The 19606-nt window shown below is 50.2% G+C and overlaps 1 protein-coding gene across 2 annotated transcripts in view; it reads right to left on the bottom strand.

The window, feature by feature from the left end:
- Nucleotides 1-14986: 14986 nt before the first annotated feature.
- The window catches only part of YPEL2 (yippee like 2), a 33357-nt gene continuing 28737 nt past the window's right edge, over nt 14987-19606 (bottom strand). The window contains exons 5-6 of one of the 2 annotated variants that reach the window (XM_051809987.1): nt 19079-19543; nt 14987-15511 (exon numbers count right to left, since the gene is read on the bottom strand). In XM_051809987.1, coding sequence (XP_051665947.1) covers nt 19454-19543 — 90 coding nt within the window. In that variant the 3' untranslated portion in view covers nt 14987-15511; nt 19079-19453. The remainder of the gene's footprint in view (nt 15512-19078; nt 19544-19606) is intronic. The other variant, XM_051809988.1, reaches the window with a different exon arrangement.

The raw sequence follows: 19606 nt of genomic DNA, 5'->3' as shown, positions 1-19606 counted from the left end.
GAGTTGCATTGCAAAAAATGGTATTTGGTGTCTTGTATTGCAAATTTGTTGATAGAATTAGAATTGCCTTGTTAAGGTTTAGGGTTGGACGTGCTCCAACGACCTCAGACCTAGGGCAGGGTTAACAAAGCTTGGAAAAAAAGGATGTCCACTGATAGTGGACACGAAGAATGCGGAATTTATGGGACATCTGGCAAAACTCCCAAGGAGAGGAAGAGACTAATCAAGGCAACTCTGAAACTGTGCTGAAATCAGCTCCAGCTGGGTAAAAAACAGTTCTGGAACCACTGACCCAAGAAACCCACCGACCCAAAAGAAGAGAGAGACCGAGCATAAGAATAATTAGTGTGAGAAGCGAGAATCATTAACCAACAGAAGATAGAGTACTAATTAACAGGAGAACTATGTAACTTGCAGCCAACGAACACTAATTCCTTTGTTTGCCAAAATGTATAAAGAGTGAAAAGTATTAATAGCTGTGGTGCTGGATTTGTGGAATTCCACCGAGCGCCTGGCTCTGAGATAAATAACCAGTGTCTCTCTCGAGCTTGTTGCACAGCGGGGAACAAACCCGATTTTTGCTGACAGCAGCAGCACCAAAACTCCGTGTGATTAAGGAATTAAGGTGCCACCTCTGCAGCACCGTCTGTGGATTCACATCAAGCCTGAAGGTGGCAAGCGCTGAACGCTGAACACAAACCGGCCCCAGTCCAGCTCCCAGCGTCTGTGGTGGCTGCAAATGAACCCCGTCTGCGCCAAAGCACGGCTTTTGGGGTGTGTTTTGTCAGGGTTTGCTTCCCTCACACGCCCTGGATATGTTGTTTCACCCTTCATTAGGCTCTATCAGTGACAAGAATCACACAATAAATTTATTGTCACACCAGGAGTGAATTCAGGCCACCCACTGGCTCCGGTTACAACAAATCAATTTTTACCTCTGGCACAACGGGACGAATATCTCCCCACTGGGAACATGCACTCTGATGGAAGACGGTCCAAAAGTTGCCACCTCCAGCTGTGTCTAACCTATAAATATTTGTTTCATCTGTCAACAAACTGGCACTGTAAAATCCCCCAGGTAAGCTGGTTTTCTTGCCCTTCCTTACAGAGAAGAGACAACATTGCAGTAACTGTTTCATTACAGCACCACAACTAAGAGAGATTCCTTTAACCAACCCATAGCTCTGTTCCCTCTGTTCCCTCCCTGTGCCAATTCCCTGGATGTTGTTACATCCCTTTATGGGAAATACCATATTTATTGCCTCATGATGCCATGTTGCCACTGGTGACTCACGGTTCATGGTGATCATATACACACTGGAAACTTCAAACACATCCTCATTACGCTTTCTTTGTGTACATTTACTAAGAAATATTTAATGGTTTCAGTAGATTCATATTTAAGCATGTATGTGCTCACATTTGCACAGTCTGCTTGACTTTATTTAAATCACATACTGCTTTTGGCAGACATAGGCCTAGGTAAGGTTTTTCCATTCTCTTTTTTTTGTCCTCCTAGTCTGGAAATAGCAGATTTGGATTTAATCAGCCTCTTTGCAGTCTTGAACTTTGTCCTCCCAGAATACAGTGCCATTCATTGAAGGATCTCCCTCTGCCTAATAAACATTAATGAATCCCACTTTACAATTCCCCTGTGATCTTATCTCAGTTTCACAGATGGGGAGAACAGAAACAAATTAAGGGGTCTGCACACACCACAAATCAAAGGCAGAGCTGGGGGAAGGACCCAGGAATCCCAGCACAGTTCCCTGCTCCAATAACTGAAAAAAGGTGTTTCTACCCGTGCAGCTGCTCTGGCAGTAACTCCATCACACAGGGCAGCACCATCACCCTCAGGCAGCCAGGAAGTCTGAAACTGCTCTTTTCCTCAGGTTCTGCTTCCACCAGAACTGCAAATTCCACGGGGTGATAGAGGGCTGTAGCTCTGCCAGCTGCTTCTCCCGGATTATCCCTGAGGATGTCTTTATTCCCTTCTGAGCAGAGGATATCTTTTCTTTTCTGATTAGCAGAGATCTAGCAGGATATGGGGAATATTCCAGTCCCTACTGGTACACCCATGGGTTTATCCATCTTCCCAGAGGAGAGCTCTGACTTCCTAGGGAATTTTCATCTCCTTGCTCTGGACAATATGGTCCATTCCATGACGAACATGGCATCCCTTGGTGCCCAGGAAGAAAACCACATTTATTAATTACACTGAGCAAGGGAAGACAGATAATTGCCTTGTGCCTGGAATCTCTAAGTAGGGCCACTTTCTAGAAGAACCATCCCCGAGCTGTGATTTCAGCAGAGACAGAACAAACCAACATTCCCTGCACTCCTGTCAGACAAGCAGCAGTTTCTCTGACAGCCAGGATTTTTGTGGCACTGGCTGTGAGTCATTATTGAGGGAGTGTTATTCTTAAAACAGAGGAAGAGTGCTGGAGAAAGGAGGTGGTAGACAGAAAAGAACCAAACCCCCTTTCACAGCTCCATCTGCTGTCTTACAGTGCCTTTGCTACCAAACATTTACAAATTGACAAGCTTCATTTCAAATTTTGCTCCGCTTCTTGAAAACTGCTTCTTTTTGAAGACAGAATCAGATGACATAGCCTTTCTCTTATATAATGAATAGATTTTCCTGCTCCATGGAAAACAGCAATTTCCACAGTGCAGCCTTCTGCCAGGACAGCCAGGTTCCTCCTGAGTGCACTCACAGGTTCCTGCTAAAAGAGGCTGCAGGAAATGCAGCCCTGGCATCAATCTGCTCTTCTGGTTTAGCCTGGTTTGTTCTGCAGGGGGCCAGGGAGAGTGTACGGCCAGATCCAGGTTGGGAATTGCTCTGCTGGGATAAAACACAGCTATTCCTGAGCCAGGAAAGGATTTGCAGCTCAGTCTGTGCTGAGGGCACATCTCAGCCACAGCACCGGGCACGACACAGCCCCTGCAGAGGGTCCTCAGCCACATCCCCCTGCACAGAGGATGAGAGAACTGCCACAGCAACTGTCTGTCCTCCTGCTGTTTGCCAGGCAGCCCTGCTGAAGCCTGAACCCATTCCCATTCCCGAGCCAGCTGGTCCCAGGGTGCTGGAGCTGCCTGTGCTCATGGCCACAGCCCTGACCCGCCCTCAGTCAGTCACACTCTCAGGTCTCTGTGCCCCAGTTCTGTAAATGTTTCTGCACAACCATCATTGCATTCAGCACAAGAGACCTGCCATGCTCACTGCGAGCCTAAACTGATGTTCTTAAAAACCTCTTTTCTCTTTAAAATTGGTCTGTGATGGGCTAGCGAGTGATTTTGTTCATTTACCTCCCCCCATGTCTGCAGCACCCTTTTTAAATATAACTCCAGTGTTTATCTACAGCTGTTTCCGAGGCCACAGCCATGAATGATTGCTGCTCCTGCCAGGTGCAGGCATGAATAAAAAGGTCAGGGCTGGGGGGGAGGATTAAGCCTTGGCTCAGCTGTTTGCATTCTCACACAGAGCACGGGCTGTCCGTCCATCTGTCTGTCAGCCGCACGCACGACCCAGACAGGTGAGGAGCTCAGGGCTGGAAACAATTCAGTCACGCTCCCACAAAGCCACCGCCGAAGATCTGAAACCCCTCTCTGTGGTTTAAAAAAAGCTTTTCCAGCAAATCCTCCGAGCAGCCCCTTGGATCAGGGAAATTATCCCTGCGGGGATGTATAAATGCAGGATGGCATGGGAACGGTCTCCCCGGAGACTGGGGAAGGGAGGATCGGAGAACACCTCAGCCTTTAAATGGTGCCTGAGATTTCCCTGTTAAATTGGAACATTTTCTTCCCACGTTTGCCCAAGGAGATAAAGGAAGGCGGCTTATGGGCACTCAGCACATACACTGAGAGAAAACAGGGAAAAAATCCATGGGGCATGGACCAGACCCACCCCCCTGGATCCCCACCTGAAGTATTTCACTAATTCATGGCCTTTTGTACCTCCAGAAGTGAAAGCTGTGGCTATTTTGAGACCTTCACATGCTTGCTCTTCTGTTACAACCCATGGGAGGCTTCTCCCCTATTTCTGTATATTAGACATCATTTCTCTCCTGACTTCCTTATCAAATGTGAAAAACAATCAATAATTCACTCAGGCTCTACATTCCCAACTGAGTGCACTGTAGCTGTGATTTAAATGCATTTCCATGACTGTAGAACAGGCAGATATCCTGAACTGTCCTTTTGTACATGACAGCACCTCCTGCCATCCAAAGGAGTTTTATTTCCCCAGCTGTTAAATCTGGGACAAAATACTACTCTTTTGTTCTATATTAAGACCACGGAATAACAGCAGCTGACTTCCCAACCTCTGTCCTCGTGGACAGAAGAATTAACCCCTGGCATGGGCTTTTCTCATGATAAGACATTAAGAAAAGCCAGATCTCAATGCCTTCCTTTCCCAGGGCCCTCACCACAGACTGTAGCTCAAGGCTCACCTGTGATTTCCTTCCACAGCCCCATTTTGAAGGCCCTGAGGTTCATGCAGCTTAACTAAGACTCAAAAAGCAGATATGAAATCCTCCTGTCCCTTACCCCAGATGCTGTCACACATCCCAGGAATAAATTCACCCCACAGACCCCTCTGGGGCCAGTTTACTGCAGGGGGAGCTGGGTGATTCAGGACCCAGTGACCTGCCCAAGGTTACAGGAATCACAGAGGGTGTTCAGAGTGAGAGACACCCAAGTGCCACATCCCCCACTTGAGAGATCTGCCTAGACCCAACAAATACTAAAACTGCTCCTTACCAGACTGAGCCTTGAGATCCAGGGACAAGGACACCAAACTATCAAACAGATCACAAAAACACCCCTCATATTTTGTCTGGGAATCAACAGACCAGGGGCTGCACTTCCCCATGTCCTCTCGTCCCTGTGTTTAACCTTTGGGTGTCATCAGCTGTGTGTGTCCAGAGTGACGAGGGCAGAGCATGTGGCAGCCACACATGTCCTGCTAATGACTTCATCTCTTCCAGCAGCTCTGAAAAAAAAAAAACCAAACAAACCAGAAACAATTCCAAACCCCCAATCCTGCATAACTGTGGCCCTGTTATTCATGGATCTTAAATTGTACTCCTTCATGAATTTTAATGTGCAGTCCATTTTCTTCCTGCTAATCCTACATTAGGCTGGAAGCCTTTATAGACTGAACGTTTGCCCTCCTTTAGCTGTTTATTCCCTGCAGCACCCGTGTCCCCAGGCACTGCCCTTGTCCCAGCTGGGCTGACAGCTACATCCAGCCAACATTGGAGTGTTTTCCTATTGGATACTGTAGCTCTGTGCATCCCTGGCAAAGGCAGCAGGGAACACACACCCTGGGAACAGCAGCTATTTATTCTGCCCAAGGCTTGGCAATCTACTGAGTTGTGCAGCACTGGAGACAACGCCTGTCTGCGAATCCTTAGCGCTGTGCTTTTGTAAATCCCTTTTTTTCCCAGCTAAAACCACCTCCACAAGTCATCAGGAACAAGTGGAATCCCTTCAGGAAATTCTCCTTTCCAAGGAATTACCGGCGAGCGACACACAAGAGCAAACCACAGACAGTTCTGCACCACCACAGGGGCTCAACAGCCTTATTTCAGATGATATTTAGGTCTGAAAGACACACAGGACCATCAGACACTCTAATCCAGCCTTCTGAAAAATGCAGTTTGAGCCTGTTCTTTCACCACTAAATTTAGTAATTTGTTCAGCTGAAGTGGTGCTTCCAGAGGGAAGATACCCAGGCTCGATTTGGGTGGATGAGGAAACCACTGCTTCCCTCAGAACTGGTCTGCCAGGTCTGCCCTGGGGACTGGAGTCCCCAACAAATTGAGGCAAGATGCTCTTTTCGTGTAAACTGCTCAGAATCCCTCCAGCCCTGCCCTTCCATGTGTCCCACAGAACCCTCACCAGATGAAAAACAAACATTGTACAGTTCTCAGCTATAAAGTTCTAAAAATATGGGAACTTTGATGTCTGAATGCGTGTTGAGGACCTCTCTGGCCCTGACTACAAACGTTCCCAATTGCCACTAATTCCACATGGCCTGCAGAACCAGCACTAATATTATTTCTTTTCCAAGATATACACAACATCCTTAGTGTTTTAAGGATTTTTTTTCAAGGATTCCAGCCCCAGGGATAGTTTTGCTGGCATTAGTGCCTCAGGCAGGCAGGGAGAGGCAGGAATGAATCCGACTGGAAATCTGGTTGGACTTAAACAACACTGACCTGATGAGAAGTGCGGAGCCCAAACCAGGCCTGCAAATCCCATCTGTTTCTTATTTCTATAACAGGCAAGCTAAAACCCTAAATCCACCCAGCTCTGAATCCAAATTTTGCAGCCTGAGTCCATTCCCAGCAGTGCTGACTGCTGGCCCAGCACAGACTCGCTCCCTAAATTGAACACTGGGATTTATGGCTCAGCAGTGAAGGAGGGAGACATTGCAGGGTGGCTGATGGCTAATCTGGGAAGGTACTTGGACACAGATTCATGGCTTCATGAACAAGCTGATCCACTTCTCTGCTCCCCATAAAGTTGTTATCCCAACACTCCTGGTTAATGATGTTTGAAGGGTTAACTGATGTTTGAGAGCCACTCAGATGCTCCTCTTAATAAAAATCTGCACTGGCTCTCCCTCCTAGTTGTTAAGTTACAATTTTGCTGGTTTTTCGCTGCAGTTTGATGTTTAAAAAAACCCCTAATCTATAAAGCAAGCAGCTTTTTAGCTTTGTGAAAAATAAAAGTGAGCATATTCAAGGGGGAAAAAAAGCCTCGTCTCTATCCTTTAATTCCAAAGAACAAAGCTGGAGAAGGCTGGTCCCCAAGCACGACTGGAATTTGGCAAAGCCATTCCCATCAGTGCAGAACAAACCTGTTAAACACATAATGGCTGGAGGACAATGTGGATTAGAAAAATAAGCTTGGAACTGCGAGGGTCCTAATTATTTTCCATCCATCCACCTCTGCATTAAACACCAGGGGTTGATGCTGCCCTGGATGCCGGTGAGTTATTGAATTTTGGAAGTGATGCTCTGTTTATAGAATTGCAATTACTCAGGATCAGCCTTTGTTTGGAGAAGGATCCCTGTCCATCCTCACTAATGGCTTCTTCTGATCTTGTCCAAGTGGAGGATTTCCTGAGCATATTCAAACCATTATTCACTCTGCCTTTTTAGCTTAGCCAAAGATTTAATGACTTCAGCCTAAGAACTGTGTGTTTTGCTGTGTTTGAACTAGATTTGCTCCCTGACAGCTGAGGTGCACTCTGTTCCCTACACAGACTCACAGGCACTAAGGGAGTGCTTGAACTGGTGAGATTAGAGACTTTTTTGGGGTGAGAATCGTGGTATTCAGCACAGCTGAGTGTATGAACTTTGGTACCTGAAAATATATCCTTGTCTCACCATCTGGGTTGGGCATGATGGACCATTGTGCCCTACCTGGACTCCTCATTACAGCCCAGGAGAACCTGGGGGGGTGGGGAGGGCCTGGCACAGGGTGCCCAGAGAAGCTGTGGCTGCCCCATCCCTGCAAGTGTCCAAGGGCAGGTTGGATGGGGCTTGGAGCAACCTGGGCTAGTGGGAGGTGTCCCTGCCCATGGCAGGGGGTGGCATTGGATGGGCTTTAAGGTCCTTCCCAACCCAAACCACTCTGTGATTCTTCAATAACCTGAAGCTCCTGAGGCCTTGGCAGATCCCATTCTGGATCCCTCCAGAGGAGGAGGGATGGAAACCCCCCTAAACAGAACAACCCCAGACACCCACAACAATCATTTTAGTGCCACCTCACACCCAGAGCTGCAGTGGCTCCTGGAAATCTGCCTCTTGTGATGGATATGTGGGATCCACCCTGACAATGTGTGTCCCTGGGGATCCAGCAGGGCTTGCACCACCCCACCTATGCAAAACTGAGAGATTTCAGCCTTATTTTGGGATGCTTACCCTTGCTGCCCAGCAAAACCAGATGTAAATCTCCTCCAGCCACATTCAGCCACGTTGTCCTTCAGCCAGGATGGGGTGTAATCACAGTTACTGTTTGCCAGATTTGATTTCACTCTCTGGGACTTAATTTTTTTTCTTTCCTTGATTCCCTTCCTTGGAAGTGGCATCCAGGAGTGGTGCATGCCAGTGCAGGGCTGGTTACCAAACCTGTAAATGATTTAATTAAGATCCCTGCACAGCCCACAGAGTTTTTCCATGGTTTTTTTTCCACCACCTGACAGGGGATGCCAGGCACAGGAGCCCTCTTGTGCCAGCTTAGTGCCTCTGTGCCCAGCTGGGCACGGGAAGGGGATTTGCATTTCCCAGCCTCGTGTGGCTTTGCCCCCTCCCACACAGCCCCTGAGCACCTCCTGCCTCTGCAAAGCCTGTGGAATTCCCCATAAATCCTGGGATTGCTGTGATCTGCTCTGCTGTGACACCGGGCATGGCTCCTTTGATCCCCAGGAAAGAATAAGTTAATTAAATATTCACCTCCCTTTTTTGTTCCCTTTTTCAGGATGCTGAGAGGGTGAGCACAGCCAGGGGTTTGCCCCACCAGGTCAGGCAAGAAACCTCCTGTTTGTTGGGGTTGAACGATGGTCATTCCTGACCTGCTCCAAAGACTGACCCAGTTCCTTTTTCCCACATGGAAACCCTGATTTCTGGGGGGGTCATCCCAGCCCAGTGGTGCCAGAGCCAGTGGCTCCTCCACAATGGAATCCCACAGGATCTCTGGGGTCAAAACATTCCTGGTGTGTTTCCCAGCACAGCACCACTCAGATTCTTTACACTTGATTAATTAATGGGTGGGTTTTAATTTTCTCCTTTCCAAGGAGCTCTGGCTGGCACAGCCACCCCACAGCCAGTTTTATTTTCCCTGAGACCAGCAGGAATTTTTGCACAAACAGCTGTAAACATCCAACAACTTAAAAAAAAATCCGAATTCCTACAGTTTTCCCTCTGGGTTTGCTCAGCTGGGCACAGGCAGCCATCAGCCTGTGTCTCCCTGCATCCCATGAAACTCCCCCTTTGCAGAAAGGAGGTGCAAAAGCAGAGGAAAACAGACTTTTCTTACATCCAGGTGACATCCAAAGCATTTTGGTGGCTGTGTTTCCCTGCAGAGCCCCCACTGTACCTGTGCCAACCATGGGCATCCTTCCCAAGCTTGGTGCTTGGGCACCACATCCTTCCTCCCATCCCTCTCCTGCTCAGATGATGAGGCTGCTGGGATGGGAATGGGATTTCCAGTACCTGCTGCCTTTGTGAGGAGCTAAAAATAAAAAAAGGATCTGCTAAAAATAATGAATGAGCAGGAGGGAAAAAAAAAAAAAGCTAAACCCCAGAGATCCCCAGAGTCCAGGGAGATTAATTTTAATTTCCCTTTAATCTGGACAATAAATCATGATGTCTCCATGGGTGCATCCTCTTTATCCCACCCAAATCCTGAGCCCTTTGGCCCTGGCACACTCACTGCCCACTCGGGGCACCTGCAGCACAGAGCAGAGCTCACCCAGCCCAGGGTGTGTGTAAAACTCCCCAGACCACAAAAGTGGTGGCCAAAATCTAAATATTCCCCTTGAACAGAGCAGGGCAAAGGCTCTCCCTGCCCTGGCACTGCCACGGGTGACACGGAGCTGAAGGACTAGGGAAGGTCCCTCCTTTGCTCCCCAGCCCGGAGAGGAGCACAGAGCTCTGCCCTCCCCGGCACCAACTGCTGCCAAAGGTCAGGATTAAGCTCCACAGCCCTTGCTGAGAGTCTGTGGAATGAAATCTCCTCCAACACCTTGGGAAAGGCCTGGCTGAGCCTCAGCTCCCCTCCCTCCATGGTGAGCAGGGTGGTTTGGGCAGGCAGAGCTGTGGGACGTGACCAGAGGGCTCCCTGTGCCACCAGGATCTGCTCCAAATCTCCCTCCAGAGCCCTTAATCAGCTTCCACCTGGGATTAGCTCAAACATTCCCAGCCTCTGGTTCAAAATAGCTTTTCTTGCTTGTGGGCAAGTAATCCAAAGGGAGCCTTGTCCCCATCAGCCCCCCACCTCCAGCAAGACTGGGCTTTTCCTAAGGCCTGAACATTGCCTGGATCAAAATCCCAAACAATCCCAAATTGTTTTGGACTGGGAACCCAGGACATGGGATGTGCACGGGGACATTCAGAGCTGGGTTGTAACAGGGACTGATGGCAGCAGCTCCATAAACCAGCCCAGCAAAGCCTGGCCTGGTGTGAGGCAGGTTCAAAGAGCACAAGAGCCCAGTTTGGGGGAAATCCATGCAGATCCCTCCTGCTGACAGCAAACGGAGCCAAAGCAGCTCCCTGAATATCTGAGGCTGCTGGGAGCAGGGGAGGGATTGAGGAGGGGAACAACAGCCCCTTGTGTGGGATGGAGCCCCAGAGCAAAGAGCTGCTGAGAACCCAGGGAGAAAATCAACAGCCCCTGACTTCCACAGCAGCCACCAGGTGGGAAGGGACCATGGGAAGGGCCATGCAAGCAGTGACATCCAGAAACCCCTCATATGACATGGCTGGGATTTAATAAAGGACATTATTCCTGCCTCGCTGGTGGCTCCGGGCGCCGGCAGCGGAGCTGTGGGGCTGCCAGCAGCTCCCAGCTCAGGGGAGCTCATTCCACCAGGCTTCAGTGTTTTAAAGATTAAATTCACCTCCCCAAGCCTGCAAAGGGATTTACATCGACAGTCCCCCATTATAGCCACGGTCACAACCTCCTCCTGCAGCCCTGATAACAGAGACACAGCAGCTCAATCACCAGCTCAAATCCTGCTTTCAGACAGAAACTCAACCCCAAACTAAAGATAACAGAGACTCATCCCTTCAGCCACTTCCCTCCCTCCTCTATGAAATCTGCTCCCACCTGGCTCCCACTGACCTGCCCCAACGCCCAGAGCAGGAGACAGGGGTGAGCACCAAAACCCTGCTGAGGTTCCAGCAGCAGCCCCAACACTCCAGATAAAGCTCCCTCCCAGCAAATATATATCCTGGCTTCTCCAGAAACCAGCAGCACCTGGGGACTGGGGGAGGCCCCTGTGATGGGCACAGCTGGTACCTCAGCAGTGGCACCTCAGCCCTCACCCCTGGCACCCCATCCACAGGGATTGGGGTGCTGATGAGCTGCCCTGGGGGAGACAAAGCCCCTTGTCTGCCGGGTAGAGATTTATATTGACAGGTGAGGTGTTAATTTTTGTGCCCTCAGGGTGGCAGTTTTGAAGCACCCCACGGTTTGTGCCGTGAAGTTCTTCCCCCAGGGCATCCTGGCTCACACAGAACTGCACCACAGTTCATCTCCAGGCAGGAAACTCTGAAAAAACCAATCCCTGTGAGGGAGGGATGGAGCAAACCCCCCCCCATTTAGACTGGGGGAGACATCTGCCAGCACAGGGACTTGGCAAAGATGGGGAACCTGCGTCAGAGCTGAACCCTCCGGCGTTCCAGCTCCTCCGACACCGGGGCTGGGCTGGGAGAGGCCCTTCACTTCTGTCTGAAACCCACATAAAAATAGCACAATTATGGGAAAATCCTTGTCCAAGTGGAAAAGAAAACACCAGTCTGGGTTTCACGAGGAAGCAGAGCTATATAAAAGCGCTCCTATAGCCTTCTGCTATTCCTGTCAGGCATCCAAAGCCTCTCCCAGAGCCCTTCTCCGAGGGGCACATTTCCAGGGGGGCGAGGTCGGGCCCCTGCTAAAGGATTTCATTCTTTTTTTTCCCCCCAGCATTTCACTTCACCTGATCAGAAGTTTCCATACACGGGGAACAAATGGGCTGTGGGGCAGCCCCCGCCAGGAGCAGCTGCTTGATCCTGAGCCATAAATAACAGGGCAGGCTGGAAAATCTCCAGCAGTTTTATTCACAGGGCAGTGATGTCTGTCACCCCTGTCCCTGCTGTCCTTGCAGCAGCTTTTCCCTGAGCCCCCCAGTGCCTGCCCTCACAGGGATGATCCCCCCATACAGACTTGGGGTGCCCTGACTGATGGAGGGATTTAACCCTGGGGAGAATCAATCCTGGAGAGATTGATCACCCCCCGGGACAAGGTCTGTGCTCACAACGCCCCCAGACCCCCCAAAACAGCTCTGAGAGAGCAGAAACCTGCCTGGCTGTGGAGCTTGGTAGCTTTTGGGGGCCACATGGAGAAGGGGGGCACCAGGGCTCTGTTATTTGCCCCCTGGGGATCCCTCTCTGCTGCCAGGGCCGGGTGACCCTGTGGTGACCACATTCTAGGTGACATTTCCTCCGTGCCTGGCCTGTTTCTGTGGGACATTTCTCGGTCAGCAACGGAGAGTGGCCTCGACACTATTTATACCCCACTCTGGAGCCGGGTAAAAATAACCCTGGTGTGTTTGGCAGCCTGGACAGGCTCCTGTAAATCCTCCCTGTCAGCAAGAAAATCCTCCTGCCTGAGCTGGAGCCGTTGTCCCACTGGGAGAGGTGGTGTGGGGGAAGCCCAGGGCCGGCCCTGAGGAAAGGGAAAGGAGGAAAGGGATGAAGTGAACCCACAGAGAACAACTGGCAGCATCCCTTCCCCAGTGCCAGCGTCCCAAAAAAAGGGCTGTGAAGCAAAGCAGGAGTGTCGAGTTGCTCTTGAACCGGGATTAAAGGCCACTGGCACTGCTGTATTTATAGTTTGTGATCATCCTCTGAAAAAACCCTCATTGTGAGGGGCAGGGTGGGACAGGGGGCACTCTTTGTACCGTCCTTGGCCACGGGGGAAGGTCAGGGCGAGTCCTGCAGCACCTCGTGAGGCCCGAGGAGGATCCAGCGCCCATCCCTCCATCCCTCCCTCTCTCCATCCCTCCCTCCCTCCCTCCTGCAGAGCCCCGGGCCAGGTTTGCAGCGGCAGAGCCCGGGGCTGCTGCCGCCTGAGTCAGCTTATCTCCCCCCGCTATTAATAGGCTGCCTGGGCTCGTCCACGCTCTAATTGCAGTTTAATAAAACATCCAGTGCAGCCGGGGAGAGGCTGCCCTGCGTCCCAAACAGCAGCTCTGCCCTCTGCTCCCCTCCTCGGCTGGGAATCGCCCTGGGATTCCCGTGGCAGACCCTGGCAGTGGGGCAGACCTGCGGCGGTGCCCCCACCCCGAGGGGTTTGTAAGCGCCGCCCGAGGACGTGTCGTGGTTCTGGCGCTTTTCCACCTCCATCCTAACCTGGAGCCAAAGTGCTGCCGTGGGGCTGGAGGCTCTTCCCAGGGCCGTTGCTCAGAGACACCCTCGAGTTGTCCCTCCTGCTGTTACTTGGATGCTCGGGGTGGGAAATACTGAGCACGAGTTCTTTCCTGGGGGGAATTTCCCTGCAGGTCTTACCCAATCGGCTGGTAAATAACAACTGTTCCCACCGGGGAGGAGCAGCCAAAGGCCACGCCTGCCACTTCCCTCCATCCCACCGGTCCCTTCCCCATCCCTCCAGATCCCCAGCACCCACAGGATCGTGCCCTCCTGCCCCAGCAGCAGTTTTCAGGGAAAAGGTGGGGAAACAAGATAGGAATACTTTAATTTCCCTCTCTAAATCACATAGAATTGAAGTCAGTAGAAGGGTGAGAGCCCCAGTATCCCCATGCCTGGCTGTGTTTGGTGTCACTGTCTCCTGGGGGCAGGAACCCCGTGCTGGGCTCTGACCCTGCTGCACCTCAAAGGATGCATTGGGAGGCTCCAGCTGTGCCATCATGGGCTGGATGAGTTCCCTGTGTCCTCATCCCAACAGGAACAGCTGGTTCTGGTGGAAACCAAATCCCTCCTCTCGTGCTCACACGTGTGGCCATGGGGCCAGTGCTCAGGTCTCCGCTCTCTGTGGGGAGCAGTCGCTTGTCAGGACAATGAGATGGGAATGGGGTTACACCTTTGGGCTTTTTGAGTGACCCAGCAGCAGCTCCAGGGGTTGTGGAACTATCCCAGCAACAGGAGCTCGTGGCACAGGTGGCTGAAGGACCGGCCTCACATTTTTTGGAGGTGTCCTCACCCCGAGCCCTTCCTGCCGGGGGCGGGGGCTCCAGAGCTCACACCCAGCACGTCCCACACGGGCCTGGAGCCAAGGATGGCACATCAAGGTTGTGGTGAAACCAGGAACTCCAGTGACCTTGACCCCGTTGGGCAAAGAGCCAACTGCACTGACTGTGCCACTGCTGAACCTGTTTGCCCACGGGATGAGCACCCACGGGACATCAGTTCACAGCCACATCTTCCTTGGCCTTCAACCACCTCCCAGAACCCTCTGGCTCCTCCTCACCTCCCACAGACTCCTCCAACCTCTCAGCTGCAGCTTTTCCTGCCGTGGCCTGAGCTCGCTCTGAGTTCAGGGCCCGGCCCCGGCCTCTCCAAAGAGGGTTAAGTTGCTTTTTCAGACACACAGTGGAATTAAGGGCACTCACAGCACTGCTGGGCACTGGCACAGGGCACCAGGACAGGTCCCAGCTGTCCTCAGTTGGATGAAGAGGGATTGCATCAGCTCATCCCAAAAAACCCCAAATAAAGCACTTTTGGCCTGACCACACGTGGTTTCGAGGTGAAAGCTCCAGGGATTGGAAGGGCTGGATCCCAGCTGGGAGCAGCTCTGGGATCTCAGTGGTTTGCACACAGCACAGGAGGTTAAAGCAGGAACACGGACCAGCAGCTTTAGTACTTGAAAATTTTATTTTCTCAAATGAGCACCAACACATATTGTAAATATGACAAACAATACGCCTCCCTCTAATACTGAAGAACTATATACAATGTACAAACACAGGAAAAGGTGAAAACCAATTATTTGAAAACAAACAATTGCATTTATGACTGAAGCAAATGACCTGAAAGAATACGCAAAAAAAACCAAAAAACAACAAAACCTTAAAATAAGATCAAAGAAATAAAAGTATACACAATTTGTAAACACAAGAGCATCCATAGACAGGCTGGTATTGGAAATATTGTCCTTAGTTTTGTCAGAGGGGAAAAGCATTCCCGTTTCCTTATGGAGAACAAAACGAAGGATACACACAGTTGGAAGGATGAGAACAGCTTGGTGGTGGTTGTACCTTACACAATGCCATTCTGCTTGCTTTTAAATACGTTGATTTGTTTTATTTATTTTTTTTTCTGAATTCAAGATGATTTTGTTTTCCCTCTTCTGCTTGTTCTTTTTTTAAACAGGATTCTGCCAGAAAAAAAAAAATATAATCCCTGTCTAACCTGATTGTTTCTGAGCACTGAATGTCTGAGGCCTCTCACCTGGTGGAAGAGCTCCTTCCCACCGAGCCGAGCTCGGGGTGTCTCCAACCTGCTCATCCCACAGCTGGATCCCACGGGAACAAGGAAGTGCAGTGAAATGCATGATCAACACACTCTCACAGCCCAGTCAGGGAAATGCATACAGAGAAGATCCTCACTGGATCACCACGAGAGCAACAGGGTCGGGTCGTTTGCTTTTTTTCCTGCGCGTTTTTCAATCGTGTGCACCAAAACTGGAGAATTACAGAGCGTGCAACAGTTACTGAGCACTGAAAACTGCTCCTTGCTCAGCAAAACACAGTCCAGTGCTTTGTGCTGTTGGTCCACTTCGGGATAAACAAGAGACCCAATGAATTAAAAACGAAGAAGGGGGAGAACGGGGGAGATAAAAGACAGAAAGGAGAACGAAATAAATGAACTTTACTGCCAGAGAGGTAAACTTTTACTCTAATTTGTTATGTAGCAGCCTGGTTTTAAAAAAAAAAATAAAATAAAACAAACAACAACAACAAATAAAAATAAACCTCAAAAAGAAAACCAGGATCCATGTCCAGAGACTTGTGGTTTAGTTTAAAAACAAGGACTAGTTAAAAACCTCCAACATCCCTCCTTGCTGCCCTCGAGCCACCAATGACTGGGGGGCTGCAGCTCATGTTCAATCCTGTCTCCAGATCTACTTCAGCCAAAAACTGGTGCAAGAGGAAATTCCAGGCCTGGATCCTACACACCTGATCTCCTTGGGAAGGTGTTCCAGCTTCCTCCCATCCCACTCATCCCACCTTGGGGTCTGTCCTAACCCAGCCACGCCTGCACCTTCAGCGGACAACGCAGATGATGAGTTTTGTTTCCCTTTAAACATATTTTCCAACAAATACAGAAGGAAACAGCATCATTTATAAACAAAAGAAAAAGTGCTCTCAGGGAGGGGCTCTGAGAAAACAGCACCAAATATATTATTATTATTTTTTTTAAATTAAATATTATTTACAAAAGTATATTTCACAAGATAATGTCTGGGTTGTTGTTCTTTTTTTTTCTTGCTTTGTATATATTATCATCTGAGTATTTATTACAGGGATTGGGGATTTCACGCCAGATAATCCACCAGAGGAGAAAACAATTTAAAACTCAAGTTTTAAACTTAAGTTTTAAACTTTTTAAACTCAAGTTTTAAACTTTTAAACTCAAGTTTTAAACTTTTGAACTCAAGTTTTAAACTTTTGAACTCAAGTCTGAGCTTTGGGGTAGATGGGGTGGGGGGGTGGGGTGTAAATTCAGGGCTTGCCAGACACGAGGCTGCCACACCCAAAGAGAAGGAAAACTCACTGCTGCCCGTGTTTCCCCAAGGAATGCCACCCGTGGGAAGCAGCACTGCCTGGACAAGGAGGCTTTTCCATGGGCCACATCTCCCAGCTGGTTCTCCTGGCTCCATTCCCTCAGGGATGGCCCCCCAGGAGCAGGGGGTGGTGACTGAGGCTCTTTGGTTGTGCTCTGGGTCCATCCACACTTCCAGGCGAAGCCGTGGCAGCCCCAGCACGGATCCCACCCCTGCTCCCAGCTCCCAACAGGTGAGTCAGGACTGGACTAAAGCCCTGCAGATTTACTGGGCACTAAACACCAGCCCCTTTCTCCTTGTCTCCCTGGGCAGAGCACTGCACCCCCCCAGGGGACTCTCAGGGTGTTGGGGACAGTCACAGCCACCCAGGTTTGTTCCTGTCCCACTCCCAGCAGTGGGTGTTTCCCACCCTGCAGTGGGTGACTCTGCGGATGCTGGTGGGACAAAACCAACTAAAAGCAGATTAAGATCTCGTATTCAAGCTTAGGCTGGCTGCCATTAAAAGCCTGACACCTGTGACCAGTTAAAAACAGCCCCATCTGATGGATCACTGTCCTTTCTAGTCCCAAATATACAGATAAAACCAGCTCTCTGTAGTTCTTATTTCTCAGAGTAGTTCTTTACACAGCCCTGCCTTTTATATCACTTTTTATCAGCAGTCACTCCAAATACCAACATCAAAAGATGAGCCCCTGTGTGCTCTCCTCAAACCCATGAATTTTGGGATTATCCCTCACTTCTCCCAGCTCCAACCAGACCCCTTTGAAGACTCTGTATCTGAGGAGACTCAAGAGCTCCTTGAAGAACAGAAATTATCTCCCACTACTCAAAACCCAATAAATTGTCTTGGATCCCCAAGCAAAGGACAGGGAAATGGGACCAGCTCAGTGCCAGAGTGAACAAGACAGTGGGCACTGTGGAATTTTTGATTTCTAGTAGGTTTTTGTCACTGAGGGGAACGGGGATGATGGAAGCAGAGACAACCAGAAACCAAAGCTGAAGCAACTGTTACACAGCCACAGCAGAAGGGTGAGGGCAGAAGCCACCTCAGGCTGGTCCCAAACTGATCCAACTCCACCCACTGCAGGAGCCAGACCAGCCCCCACCTCCCTTCCCTCTCCAGGATCTTCAAAACCAGAGGTTTGAGAGAAAAAACCAGCCTTTGCTTCATCAGGTTTGGGTTTCAGCACAAGGACCCAACACTCAGATTCCCCCTGATCCCTCAGGGGCATCTCTGTTCACATTCCCTGCCAATTTTTTAACACCAAAGGACTCTGTCCCAGCAGCCCCCCAGGCCTGATCCCCTCAGAGCCTCTCTGGGGTGGAATCCAGCAACACCAGATTACAGCTCCAAAGCTCCCGTTTCATAAGGAGTCACAAACCCCTGCACAATACTCTTTCCTTCTGGATTAAGAAAGATTTCTCCCCCCCCCCCCATGGATTAACCTACTTGAAAGAATTCCACAAACAAAAAGAAAATTCACTCAGAGAGATAAAACTAATTCAGTTCAATGGTCTTGAGTTATGCACCAGTTACTGGCTGGACTGTTGCAGAGCAAACTTCACATTGTCATTTATGCCTTTCCCTCTCACACACGATGCCCCTTCCCTTCCATCCACCTCGGGAAGGTCCTCAGGAATCACATGGAAAAATTAAAATGGGAGGGACTTATCCCCTTGCAGTTTTGCTGCCCACATCTCTCCCCTGCTTTGAACTCCCAGGCGTAATTTCAGGGGTAGGGGGAAGATTATTAAGTTTTTTCTATCCCATTTCCCCCCCTGTGCCTGCAGCAGCCTTCTGGGAGTGGGAAAAGGGGGGGAAGGTTTTGGGGGGATACCTCATGGCTTGAAATATCCACCTGTGCAATTCAACCACCAGCTCCTCTGCTCCCTCCTCTCCCCACTCTCACCCCATTTCTCTGCCAGGCTCCCACAGTTGGCTGGGGCCTGGGATTTAAGGAAAAGATCCTGTAACAGCATTTTCCTACTTGCACTTGTGAAGGATTGGTAAAACACCTCCAGGGGTGCTCAGGGGAGGCCGGGAAATCAAGGGGTACCCTCTGTTACTAAGTCTGTCCCCATCCTCCCCTAGGCAATTTCCTTTCTTGCCTCACATATGCCTTTTATTCCACCCTTGTCATATCTTCTAAGCTGCAGCTCCAGCCTCCTCGTGCCTTAAGTGGTTTTCTCCTCCTCTCTGAAGGGCTCAAGAGTCAGGATTTGGTTTCTGCAGCCGTGCTCTGCTGGGGTGTTCAGCCCTCCCTACCCCGCAGCAGCGAGAACAAGGAGAGGCAGAGGGAACCTCTGCAGCCCTCGGGCCCTGCCCCCTCAAACAACAACTTCATGAACAGCAAACACGACACAGATTGCAACTGGCTCGTGGGGGGAACTCGTGCTCAGCCCGCCGGGGCCGGGGCGGTGGGTGGGGACGGGGAGGGTGAGGTATTTTATCTGTCCACCGAGACAAGGAGACGGTTCAAGCCTTGCTTGACCAGCACTGAGAGGAGAAGCGCAGGGTCAACCTCGGCTGATTCCCTGGGGCCCACCCCCCTCTCACCTCCTCCTGCCCAAACCTCGGGGCCTCCCCCCGCACCGAGAGCTCTCCTGGTACAAATGCCACCCCCGAGCCACCGGCAGCGCGGCCTCCAGCACTGGGCACATGGAATGGCTTCGGCGTTCGGGGCGTTCTCTGAGCCAGGACAGAGAGAGAAGCAGCCAGGGTCAACTCACAAACAGATACAAAGCAAAGAGACAGAGAGACAGAAATTTAGAGGCCAGTCACCAATAAAGATGGAGAAGGGTGTGAAGATGCTCCCGGGTTGCAGAGCCTCTAAATGCATGGAACCAAGCGTTCAGTCACTCTCTCACTCTTGGGTATAATGTTCGGTTGGATGGCATTCTCTTACACGCTGCTAGGGCTGGGCTCTCCCACTCAATCCCAGCCATTATCCTTGATCATGTGAGCTAGTTCAATGATGTATTTGCCTTCTTTATACTTCTGGCTGCTTTCAAAAGCGTGTTCCTGAAACAAAACAAAACAAAACAAAACAAAAAAAAAAAAAAGGAAAGGAGAAAAAATGAGGTG

The sequence above is a fragment of the Manacus candei genome, unplaced genomic scaffold (assembly GCF_025592945.1).
Source record: "Manacus candei isolate 608988 ecotype Guabito, Panama unplaced genomic scaffold, ASM2559294v1 h1tg000076l, whole genome shotgun sequence".
In the NCBI taxonomy this organism is placed as follows: Eukaryota; Metazoa; Chordata; class Aves; order Passeriformes; family Pipridae; genus Manacus; species Manacus candei.
The sequence above is the reverse complement of the archived record's forward strand: the minus strand, read 5'-3'. Positions and strand labels throughout refer to the sequence as shown.